Source organism: Dermacentor variabilis, chromosome 2, assembly GCF_050947875.1.
Source record: "Dermacentor variabilis isolate Ectoservices chromosome 2, ASM5094787v1, whole genome shotgun sequence".
NCBI classification, from domain to species: Eukaryota; Metazoa; Arthropoda; class Arachnida; order Ixodida; family Ixodidae; genus Dermacentor; species Dermacentor variabilis.
In genome coordinates this window covers 14,011,321-14,024,109 of record NC_134569.1, presented here as the reverse complement: position 1 = coordinate 14,024,109, position 12,789 = coordinate 14,011,321, and the positions used below count along the sequence as shown (strand labels likewise).

The 12,789-nt window shown below is 44.4% G+C and overlaps 2 protein-coding genes across 2 annotated transcripts; one reads left to right on the top strand and one right to left on the bottom strand.

Moving 5' to 3' along the window:
• Nucleotides 1-4,927: 4,927 nt before the first annotated feature.
• Nucleotides 4,928-8,217, bottom strand: LOC142571385 (ATP-dependent DNA helicase Q1-like). Its single transcript, XM_075679688.1, has one exon. The coding sequence runs from the start codon at nt 7,935-7,937 to the stop codon at nt 6,009-6,011; it is 1,929 nt and encodes a 642-aa protein (XP_075535803.1). The 5' UTR covers nt 7,938-8,217; the 3' UTR covers nt 4,928-6,008.
• Nucleotides 8,218-8,840: 623 nt separating this feature from the next.
• On the top strand, nt 8,841-12,068 carry LOC142571389 (profilin-like). Its single transcript, XM_075679694.1, has 4 exons — nt 8,841-9,117; nt 9,983-10,157; nt 10,912-11,009; nt 11,432-12,068. Exons 1-3 carry the CDS (start codon nt 8,995-8,997, stop codon nt 11,007-11,009), a joined length of 396 nt encoding a protein of 131 aa, XP_075535809.1. The 5' UTR covers nt 8,841-8,994; the 3' UTR covers nt 11,432-12,068.
• Nucleotides 12,069-12,789: the final 721 nt, after the last annotated feature.

Below are 12,789 nucleotides of genomic sequence, written 5' to 3'. Positions count from 1 at the left end.
CTTCAGTTGCCGGCTACTCTTATTATATTATTGCGATAGCAATTATATGGACACTACAGGCGCATTACTGCCGTTGCCCTCATGTTTTGTATAAAGTCCGAGGGCGATAATATCGTGACCGAGCACCGCATGCTGTATGTGCGAGTGAAAGCGTAGGGGTGGGGGGTGGGTGGAATGGGTGAGCTGACGATGGTGACACAATCTTGGGTGCGCAAAGGAGAAAAGCCGGGAGCAAGCGCGCCGCCTTCCTTCGCGCGCGATACATCAGGGGGAGTGAAGGGAGGAGGGTCGGGCCTTAGGATTCTGTGATTGTGCAAGATGTTTGTTTGCCTTGTTTGACTAATTATATACCGTGACGTTTTCTTAGATACGTAGATTTATTGGAGACTTATATGTGTATTTAAATATCTTGTTGCGAGGTTTTGTGTATACGTGCAGTGAACTTTGTTTACAGTGATACTTTTTTGGCCTTTATCAAGCCGTATCTTCGCATTTGCGTATTCCGTTGTAGCTTCGTATTCCTAATGTACGAGGGCGAGTCAAATGAAAGTGAGCCAACCCACTCCACGCAATAATGGTTCGGTTCATTATCTGTGAGGCATGCGCGTAACACACAGGCATCTCTCATTTACAAAAGTGACACGCAGGTGTGAGGATAAATGCTCCTTAATGTTTCATACACTCGGTTAAACATGGTTGCGTGACATAATGGACACTCCAAAAGTTTAACAGCGTGGTGCCATGAAGTTTCTGACAGCTGAAGGCATTTTAAAAAAAGAAATTAGTCGCCGCATGGCTGCCGTGTACGTTGAACATTGCATTTCATTGGCCACTGTGAAGCGTTGGAGCAAGCGGTTCAAAGAAGGACGTGAAAGTTACAAAGATGGTCCAAGACCGAGCCAAAGCCATCCTGCAATCACCCCTAACAAAATTGCAAAGTTTGATGAGCTGTTGAGACAAGCACAGAGGATAAGCATCAATGAACTGGCAGAGTGTGTGAACATCAGTCACGGTCCGGATCACACCATAATTCATAAACATCTTGGTTATCGGCTCTTGTGTGCGCAATGGACGCCCAAGATTTTGAACCACCGCCAAATGACGGAGAAGTTCGGCGCTGCCTTGACTCATCTGATCCAGTATCACAATGAGGGTGACGACTTGTCTGCAAATTGTGATCAGGGACGAACCATGGTGCCACTATTACGAGCCTGGGACACGACGGCTAAGCTTACAGTGGAAACATTCGAATTCATCACGCCCAAAGAAAGCAAAGGCGGTCATTTCCGCCGGGAAGGTGGTGTTGACTTTTTTTTTTTTTCGATCGTCAGGGGCCATTACTGAGAGAATTTGCTAACTCTTGAGAGACTATCAATTTTTTTTTATATTTTGAAACGCCGGAACGGCTGCGTGTCGCAATCAAGAACAAATGACAGGGAAAATTGACGAATGGGGTCATCTTGGTTCCACGACAATGCCTGTCCCTACGTCGCTGATGTGGTTAATACAAAACTGGCAAAGTTCAAGTGGGAAACGTTGAAACATCGGTCATACCACCCAGACTTGTCGCCTTGCGACTTCCACATTTTGGGGCAACCGAAAAAAACAGCTCAAGGGAACCAGATTCATGTCGGACGATAACGTGAAAGAGTCAGTTGCTGACTTTTTGAAACAGCAACCCAAGGACTTTTATGAGACGGGAATCACGCGACTCGTTAGTCAATAGGACAAATGTCTAAATGCTCATGGAGACTACTTTTAAATAAAGTACCCCATTTCTCATATATTCATATTGGCTCACTTTCATTTGACTCGCCCTCATATGTTTTGCAGAACTGCTTTTTATACGTGCTCTCTGTTGAGACTATAATTTCGGTGCATTTACTCACAATACACGACCGGTGACAGCTGCTCCTGCTTAATACATTGGAACAAATGAGAGCGTCATCGAGATTTTTCACTGGCCGTTGAATATGCACAAGAATGTAAACACAGTTCTTGAATGACCAAGTTTCATTAACATATTTGCCCTAAACTTGTTCATTTCATGGCCTTTACATTTTTCATATCAGTGGCATGCAGTACTTTGCTGGTTTCGGACTGATACAATTCTACAGTTCGTGTGATATTTTCTTTACTTATTAAATACACAAAAAACATGGAATCATTTATATCAGTTATATTTTGAACAATTTTTGGCACATACTAGTATGTTTTATGAAAAATACATATTTTACTTGTTTTGACAGTGCGTAGCATTCAAGAATTCGTTTGCAACATCTTTGGCAATGGCAATGCAATTATCATTCATGTATTTCATCCCTTGACAAATTGTTTAAGAGGAAGCGTTAGCTCGGGCCCAACTCCGACGCGGCTTATTCATATGCATGTAAAACGCAGAAACGCTTTTCTGTGATAACCCCTGGATCGCTTTTAATGAAATTTGTTGTATTTGAGAGAGAAAGGTAAATTCTAGTGTCTATTGGAAGTGGAATTTCGATTTAGGGCTTGAATTTTGTTTAAAATATTTCGAAAAATTCGAAAGTTCAAAAAAATATAAGCACGACGTTTACAAACTAATAGCGTTGCATCAAGAACAGATATCGCTGTTCTGTAAACGACATATATTATAACAGTCAAAGCGGACAAATTTGGTATGTCAATTTGTAGCTTACGTGAATTGGTCATGTTGTGTACAACGATTTTGCAAAAGCCGTATTTCCACAATAGTAATTTTTTTTTTTTTGAGATTCATCCGTAACAATCAATTTTGTTCGCTTTAGATGTATTATTAGGTGCAATTCACAGAATTGTGATGCCAATTTTCATTGTTGAGTTACAGAATTATGAACTAGATAGTTTCGTTTTCTGAAATTTTGCGATTTTGGCCAATTTTCGATAAAGAATTGACAACCCAAATGAAAAATCCGAAACCAGCAGCCACTAGAATTTCAGATTTTCCTTTAAATGCAACAAACCTCGTCAAAATTGGTGCAGTGGTTGCCGAGAAAAACGAATTCCCCTTCTACATGTATTTAGGTAGGAGCACCCGACCTAAAGCTTCCTCTTAAGGAGGGGGCCGAGCTGCAGGGTGAGCCCCCCCCGAATGAAATTTCTGGCTACGCCACTGCTCAGCTTACACTGGACTCTAGCAGCAAGGGCATCATCACATAATGCTTCATACTCTGCTGCCAGTCTCCTGCATCTGTATCTCTTTGAATCGATATTTCATTGATTTGGGCTGGCTTGCAGCGAGAAAAGTTGGCCAAGATTCCTTGTTTGAATTATATCGGAATTACAAATGGAGCATACACAATATATTGACTGCTGCAAGCAATCCGAATAGTGAAAAAGTTGCATGTGCAAAAGAATATAATTGGTATTGTTTGCACTAAAAGTAGGGGTGGGCGAGTATTCAAAGTTTCAAATATGAATCGAATATTAGTAACTATTCATACTTGAAAAGGAACTATTATTTTCGAACACTGAAGACTAACTACATATTTCAGAACAACTGACCATTGCAGATTATTAGGAGTGAACAATGAATTTTCGGAGCAATGTTGTTTTAAAACAAGATCAATAATTCAAGCTTTGTTTTCAAACAAACATTTGGCACAGACCTGCCTGGTTAGGAATAATAACTGAATTAAAGACTGACAGAACTCTATGCAAATTTTATTTTAAAAACAGTGCATTTCATATCCGGCTGCCGGCCCCTAGCATCTTACTCTTGAAAGAGCTGATTCAGCTCTGAAACAGGATTTTTTAAATAAATTTTGGTTGGAGTTCTGTCAGGCTTTGATTAAGCTTTGCTTTTGCACCACATGACAACTTCCGACTTTGCTTGTAGTGTGTCATCTATGGCAATCTTGTCATGCAGCAGTTTTATTTTTTACACTACACCCAGATTTATACACAACGGACAAGTGCAGACATTGTGATTCTAGAGCCACCCTGGAGCATATCCTATGGGAATGTACGGCTGTGATACAGAACAACGGTGATGCAGCCTCAAACAGCAACAGCCTCTGCGCATGCTGGGAGTTTGCGTTGCTCACTTCAGACCTGCAGCACCAACTCTGAGCCGTCCAGCGAGCCGAAGAAGCCGCCAAGGGCCAACAACCCTTGGCCAAAACCTAGGTGGGGTCCAGGCCCACTCTACCAAATTGCAGGGCACTCAATAAAGTTACTTGAATGAATGAACCTGCAACGTTTTCCTAGCAATCAGCCCTTTCACATTACTCTAAGGCACACAAATCCTTCAGCACCTTCTTTTTTCACAACATCCCATCGTTCTTTAGCAACCATTTGTTTAGAATTTATAGAAAGCTACATATACAGGCACAATTCTTTCTAAAAAGCTTTGTTTGCAATCGCGCTTTAAGGTTGTTGAAAAGCTATTCATATTTCTTTTATCACAACTAGTGATCTTATGTTTAAAACTGATCCTCTGTCTCTAATAGCTGTCTATGTTGCACTAGTCAGTACAGGAGTGCTATATAATTATACCAAAATAAATATTCCTTATGTGTGTGGATTAGTTTTAAACATAAGATCACTAGTTGTGATAAAAGAAATATGAATAGCTTTTCAACAACCTTAAAGCGCGATGTGTGTCTGTGCTTCAAATTCAAAAACATTTATATTCTAGTTTATCAAAAAGTGGTGCAACAACAGTTTTTCTACACAATAAGAAAATGTCCGTCATCTGTAGAAGATGCTACCACAAACATACATGCCAAATACTATTTCAGTGCATGCGGAGGGAGCCTATATGCTGCAGGGATCTTCTACAGCAAATGGGGAAGTGGCGGCTGCTAATGCATCCTGCTGATCCTGTTGCCACTTCTTTCTTGCTCTCTGTCAGATGCAAGTTTGAAGCGTAACCATAGGTGCACCGTGGAAAAAAGTAAGGAAACACCAATAGGCAAGACATCTTTATATCCCCATTATTATTGGACCCTTTTCAAAAATATTTGCAGCAACAGTATATTCACTGAAACGCGTCGCACTTACTAGTGTCTTCCGTTTCAAAGAAAAGGTGTTGTGGGGCCCATTTAACCTCCTTATGTAAAAGCAGTGCAACTAACTATATTAGCTTTTAGTAAAACAATGAATGGGGCTAGTTGGTGGATGTTCATGATTATATTGCGCTTAGTGGTACACTGACGAACATAAGGAGCAAGACGCAGACGTACGTATTGCACCACGTACGTCCGCTTCTTCTTCCTTATGTTCGCCAGTGTAACACTAAGTGCAATATATTCATGTTTTTTTGCTTTCTACTGGTGCTGCAGCCATCACAGCTATAATACTTCAAGGGTGTGACCAATACTAAAGTGTTGTCTCTAAGGCCAATTTTAGGACAGTCAAGCATTTGCATCTTCCATTACACTGCTATTTACACCACCTTATGCAATGGTTTAAAGATATGATCGCTAACAGCTTAGCATTTCATTAACAGTAAATTCCCCAACTAAGCCGGCCCTCAGTTGCCTTAGATATAGAAGCAGCCAGATGAAAAATTCAGAAGAGGGAGTTTTAAATGTGCCAACCCTAGCTTGAAATTCTTCTTTAGTATTATTATGTAGAGCAACAGGCCAACTGATTACAACAGAATCAAATGCTGAATCTCAGTCCTGTTTTACAGTCGGAGGACTGAAATGTTCAACTTAAGGCCAACTGCATGCTACAGTCCAACTTTGCTGATCACTAAAGCATAAGATTTTAATGCATTTACTGATGCACTACAAGGTCTGGCTTCCTTGAGTGAAATCTAAAGCACAAGCCTAATCATATTTATTGGACACAAGTATGTCCATGTAGCAACAATAAATCAGAATGCGCATAACAATTGTAACATATTGTGAGATAATTAAATGGTTGCTCAATGGCTCTCAGTTCTTTGAACAGCCTTATTATGGTTCACACGTAATGTTTAGAACACAAGAATCTGACTTATTGAACACAGGTATGTCAAAGGAGCAATAACAAACCAAAGTGCATTATTCAATCACAACCACGTCTTGGGATGTTGGTAAATGATTACTGAACGACTTTTGGCTCTTTGTCTTTGAAGAGCCTTGTGCCTCACTTCTGGGTCGTTTACTTTGAGCATGGTCCCTTTTGCTTTGCTTGTGGCGCTTTACCGATACTGGCAATGAGACTTCTGGAGCAGCTACACTTGTCATCAAGAAAGGGCAACGAACTTTTTCGCCTTTGTCAATTTCTTGCTTCCTCTCACCTATATGAATATAACTGATGTAAGCATAAGGAGTGATGTGGAACTTTTCAGCGAGGTAGCCTTCCAGCAGTGCCCATGCAACTATCGTCTCACACCGCTCCCGTGGCAGGTCCGTTTTTGTAATCCCTCGTTCCTTCCATTTTTTGGCATCTTTGCCCATCCAGGCGTCAATCAACTTTGTCGCTGTCAATTGCTCCTTTGCCTCACTTGCTGCTGAAAGCACTTTATAGATGTTCTTGATGTGCACTGTGACATCAATGTCTTTCACTGTCTCTTTGAGTCGACAGTTGTCACAGATGCCGTCATGGCAACGTATGTCTTGATGTCTTTCTCCAAAGTGTCGCAAGAACATGGCACGACGACACTCACGCACATCCACACAGTACCGCACCATTGTGTAGACATTTTCTCGGCCACACTTCTCCGTGAAGACAGATGTTGTCTGGCGAAATATGTCGGCAAACCGGAAAAGTATCAAACACGTGGCTGGTTGATCATCCCTTCCTGCGCGGCCACTTTCTTGGTAGTAGTTCTCAACAGATTTTGACAGTGTGTGGTGAATGACAAAGCGCACATTTGGCTTATCAATTCCCATACCAAAAGCAATGGTAGCAACAATGACCAAAAGTTTCCCATGCATCCAGAGGGTATGAACATTGCTGCGTCTTTGGGGTTGCATGCTGGCATGGTAAGAGTCCGCGGCAATACCATAACCTTTCAGCTCCTCTGCCAATTCATCAGTCTCCTTAATGGAAAAACAGTAAACAATGCCACATTGATCTTTAAAACGACCGAGAATGAGCTTGGCAACATTTTTCACAGCTTCGTCAGTCCCCGAAGGCTTTGGCAGTACTTCATAAACAAGATTAGGCCTGTCCAGTGGCGCACGCAGTACCACTGAGCTCTCAATGTCAAGCATCTTCTGAACGTCGGCAACGATGGCTGCAGAAGCAGTGGCCGTGACTCCTAAAATTGGTACTTCAGGAAATTCGCGTTTCATTATGGCCAAGTACTTGTAGTCTGGCCTGAAGTCATTGCCCCACTGGGAGCAACAGTGCACTTCATCTATAGCAAGCCTGGCAAAATGCTTCCTTTGGTATGCCTTTCCCAGCATGGACATAAAACGCTTACTTTTGGCCATCTTTTCTGGTGTCACGTACAACAGCTTTAAGCTGTCCTCTCCGTCAGCCATAGCCTTCAGTATCCGGTTTGTATCTTTTACAGAAACGTTGGCAGCCAACATGGCAACTGGGTATGACATGGCCTCCAGCGCCATGACCTGGTCTTCCATGAGTGAAAGTAGGGGTGACACGACGATAGTGACACCTTTTGAAATCAGCGCTGGCAGTTGGTAGCAAAGGCTTTTTCCGCCTCCGGTTGGCATGATGAGAATGCAGTCTTTATTTGAAAGGGTGACGTTTATGGCTGGAAGCTGCATGGAACGGAAGCGTTTTACGTGGAACATATTTTCTAGCACCTCATTAACTCTATTTGACCACGGGAAATCGGACCTGCTCCAATCTGTGCGTGCAATCTCGTCCAGCGACTTTTGTTTCAACTTAACAGTAAGTTCATGCTTTTTCCTCGTGAGGCATTCCCGTATCGTGCTAAGGCGAACTATCTCCTTCTCAGTGGATATTAATTCTTTTTCTACTTTTCGAAGTTCTTCTTCCCAAGACAACAAGGCCATTTCAGTAACGGGGCGAGTTACATACAGGCACGAATCAAGAAGTCATGCTGTTCGGACTCGCCAGGGAACGGCGCTACGGAACAGGTCGCACAAAACTGTCGCACTTAAAGGAACATACTGTCAAAACTTGCTTAGTGTTTGCTTCCGCTGTTCGAGCTGCGTGGGTGACGAAGTGACGGCGGCGACGGGATGACACGGCATCAGCAGAACCAACATTCGCTAATTTGAACCGATTTCAGCGGTAATCTGGCAGGGGCCGCCACCGATTTCCATTTCCGCCTTACGTCACGGATGAATCACAGCACTACGATTGCTGTGCGAAAGCAATGACAAAAGTGACGTAGCAAACCTTGCGCAGAGGAAAATAGTTACTGTTTTGAGTTAACTTATTTAATACAAATCACTTTAACGTCCAATTTTGCAGTGGTTGCCGCCCAATTGTAGCAGCACCTAAATAAATGAATAGTTATTTGAAAACGTTCAACGCTTACAAGCTCAGCGCGCATTTTCGAAGGGATTGTCCGCAAGCCCACTAATGATGACTAATCGCAATAAAAAAAGAACAAATTTAACAAAGGCATTTTATAAATTTGTATTTACTCTCTAGCTCGTAGAATTCAAATTTTGGGGGAAATGCATCTGTTATCCCTACGAAAATTTTGTAGATACAGGTACTTTCGTGGGGCGGTGCCGTGTGTGCTACAAGTGCACGTCATGCGCATTTTGAATATCTTTACTATTTACAGCAAGAGTCACTGTTTGCCAGGCGCCTAAAATGGCGAAAGATGTTTGTAAAAATCCGGCTGATAATTTCCTCCTCGTTCTCGCCCACTGCGGCGTTGCGAGCGAGCAAGCAGTGACAGCTGGTTGCCAGTATATAAGCGAGGTGCCGGCGGATTCCGACGTCACGTGCACCGGAGCCCGGCGGAGTGATACGTCGTGCGCGCATCGGTCGCTCTCGCAGTGCCGGCTTTGTTGGATTTTGAGCGCATCTGGTGCCAGCGCTGCGGCTTCGTGTCGGATACCTCTGTAGTGCAACGAAAACAACGCTTCAGAAATGTCTTGGCAGACGTACGTCGACAACCAGATTTGTGCACAGGTCAACTGCACAGTGGCCGCAATTGCTGGCCTCAACGATGGAGCCATTTGGGCGAAATATGAAAAGGACTCCAACTGTTCGGTGAGCAAGCGGCTCCAATGCCGGTGCCTCGACTAGGCCTAACACGCCGACATGTTCAATCACCTTTGTGGCCGGGTTTGAAAACGGGGCATTCATTGCTCGCCGTCGACTGCTTCGGCTGTGGTGCATTTTGCCGTCTTTCGTCTGCGCTTTCGTTTGTGGTCTTTCTGTTGCACCTTATCGGCCCTCGGCCGGCGTTATCGCTCGAGATTGGCATTAGTACTCGTACACGCCCAAAGGCGTTACCTTGTTTGTCAAATTTTTCCGTGAACGTCAGTAAATTTAGCGCGCGCTCTCGTCGCAGGTCTTTGGTGTTTTTGATTAGCTTCCTGTGACTACAAAGGTGACATTTGGCTGCAAAATGTATCCTACGTAACCGTTCATTCCTCGAATTTCATGTTGACTATCCTGGCCGCCGCATGTGCTCGGGATTTTTACTTGTGACCGGGGCATTAGTTTGATATGTTCACCTACGCTCGCTCGTCCTGTATTCGCGGTGTGCGGCAGCATAGTTATTCTTACTAGCACAGATTCTACTTGAAGTTGCTTTTTACAAGTTTCATATCGCTTTCCATTGAATATATCTAAAAAAAAAAAGCGGCATTTTGCCGGTGGCGAGCATCAAGAGGTAGGCCTAGGTGTGACTGAGCTCGAGCAATGCTTTGCTCGAGTCATCGCGGTGCGAGCCTTGGTGATCGCGGCGCGGTGTCGGTCGACTTTGCTTTTCTATGTTCAACCTGATCGGAGGGGAGGGGTAATGTCATCGAGCTGAGGCGGGGCGGGGCGATTTTTCGTTTTTGTGCGCCGGTCGAACCAGTTTGTGAACGGGGGGAGAGGTTTCATCTGCTTGCTGGTATCGGCGCAGATCACGCAGCAGGAGCTGAAAACCATCGCCGACACGATGCGGACCAACCCTAGTGCTTTCAACGAGACCGGCATCCACCTTGGTGGCCAGAAGTATGTCTGCCTATGCGCCGAGAACAACTTGGTCCGGGGCCGAAAAGGCAGCTCCGCATTCATCGCCGTCGCCACGAACACCTGTGAGTTCCCGAAGTCGTTTGCTCTGTCATAAACACCGGATATGCCAGTCGTACTCGCGCATGGTGCAGTATGGCAGCCAAATATACTACATTGGGAGCCGACAAATTCTTATTGAGCGCCGTTTGTGTAACAGTGAACATGGCCATTTCGAGCAAGCTATTAAAATCGGCGGTTGGCAAGTGACTAGAGTTCGACATGCTACCGCATGTCGAACTTGGACAGCGGTTTAATTAGGCCATAGTTTGCGGGGACGCAGTTCCTGATCGTGTTCCTGTCGGTAAGTATGCTGTCTTCTCGTTTGGAAACGTTGATTAGAGCAGTTGAAATTGCATTCCGCCGGTGCACTTCGCAATTATATCAGCAGGGTTGGCTCAGTGGCAATAGCTTCTGCTGCTGAGCAAGAAGACTTCGCTCATTCACGCCTGCGACTTCAGGAGGTCGCGCAACCACAAAGCGACGCAAGGCGACTGGCACGTCGCAAGTCTCGTGATCGATGCGTTTAAAGTGCTCGCAGTGCTATTGAAACTTAAAGTAAGCGTCAGCGTATAAAGACGTCCTGTTCCTGCGCACCCGATTTGTTCACGTCTGCCACTGAGAAACCGAGCAGTGAGCGACCGACACAAACAGCACGCGTTTCGACCAAAGCGACAATTTGCAACTAACCTGGTCGCGCGTCCTCTTGTCAATCGCCGGTGTAAATGCCTCTGTGTCTTGGAACACATCTCAGTGCATTACTTTGCTTCTTATTCGCAGGTCTGCTGGTAGCTGCCACCATTGATGGCTTCCCTCCTGGTGTGCTCAACACTGTGGTCGAGAAACTAGGAGACTATCTGAAGCAAAATAACTATTAGGTATGTTTAGCTTTCATTAGTCGTTTATGCCTGTTTTGTTCTTGCCACTTTCTTTGCACGGGCCTATATCGTGGTAGCTTTCATTAAACTTGCAACAATACATCTGCTGAATGCACCTTTTGATTTTTAGCAGTTCCAGTTTCATTGTTTTCGTGTCAGAAGTATTTTTTGCTTTATATTCCATTTCAATGCTCAATTTTCATTTGGCAGCGTCGGTGTATCCAGATGGACACTTTCCAAGGCTCCAGGCCTTGGGTTTAATGTTGCCTTCATGCCTTGTACAAGTTTAGCCGGATTTTTGCCCATAGTCTTTGTGACACCTACGATGCTGTGTAGCTTTTAGTGCTGTTCTTGGGAGTTTTGTGTGGTTGTCTCCACGGCTGTTGTGCCATTTGTAATGTTTTTTCACTTTTTCTCTGCAGTTTTACAAAGCAAAGGAAAGTGCTGTCTGCCACGAAATTGCTCGGGCCGCCTCCTCCCCCTGATCCTGCTGTCGCTGCCACCTTCCTTTCCTGCCCCTTCCCTGATGGTCAAACCGTGAAGATGCCACAAAGCCAACATGATGACGTCCGCCAAAGACCGCAGCCCCATGCATCGGCGCTCTTGCAACTTCAGTTTGCACCACCCGTTCCTTCGAATTCGCTTCCTTCCTTCCACTTTCTCACGAGCACTGTTAACATGACACGTCCGTGAGTTCTGCGGAGTCCCGCTATATTGTTTCTGTGAAAGGGGAGGGGGTGTGCAACTGTGAAGGAGAGAAGACTCCATCACTTCTTGCCTGTATTCGTTGGCACATTTTTAATTGTGAATTGTAATCTTTTTTTTATGCGTTACAATGTATTTTTCTTCTCACCTTCTCCTCCTCTTCAATGTTTTTTTAGGTGGGTCGGGGAAACAATTTGTGCGTTAATGGCAAAGCTGTCAAAGCCAGTGAACATGGTGTTGCGCCAAATTACGCCGGTTGGAATAAATTCCAGTGTTGGTGAACTTATACCCAACTTTTTTTTATGCACACATGTTGAGAGGTGGACAGGTGCTATTAAATTATTTTGTGCTGTTTCTCTTCGTCCTTGTTTGGTTTATTTTCTTTTTCATGCTTTTTTTGCTAACGTGTTCTCTTCAGCGCTCGAATCGGTGCTGAGTTAGGTCGGAAGCTTGCCGGAAAAAAAAAGCATTTTCTTTCCATATTGTGCCGGCTGGTAAGACACTTGCTTTCAGACCTAGTGCCATTTTAGAACACTTCCATGGAGCATGAATGCTATGGCATTCTCGCTTTTCCCCTCTTGAAGAAAATTCAGTGCCGAGTATACTGAGAGCCTAGTCAAGGAAACTGTGTGGTGGGGTTTCATACATTTTTTAATGGGGATGTATGAATGTGAACGGACAGTTTCATGCATGGTGCAGAGTGATTGACAGCCTGTTCATATAAAACAGGCACCAACTTTTGGCAAATGTTGCTGGCCAAGTCCTCCTCCCCAAATTGTCTTGAGAGGCCAGCTTGCCTTCCAGTTTGCTGTTGCCAGCATTCAGCAGCATTTGTAGGCAATTTTTCTTTTTACTGTGGCAGGGAGCTCAAATTAATGCAAGCTCTTGCCTCGTTGGTGCGGCATGTTGGGCGATTTGTAGTCTGGAAGCTCCCCACTGCTTGAGTGGTAGTGGGTCTGTTCGGAGGAATCCATGGTGCTGGATGGAGTGATTCAACAGGGCAAATGTCCGTTATTGGGAAAGCTGCTCAAGTTGAGGGCCACGCCCGTTGTCTTGTGTAATGACTGCTGGTTAT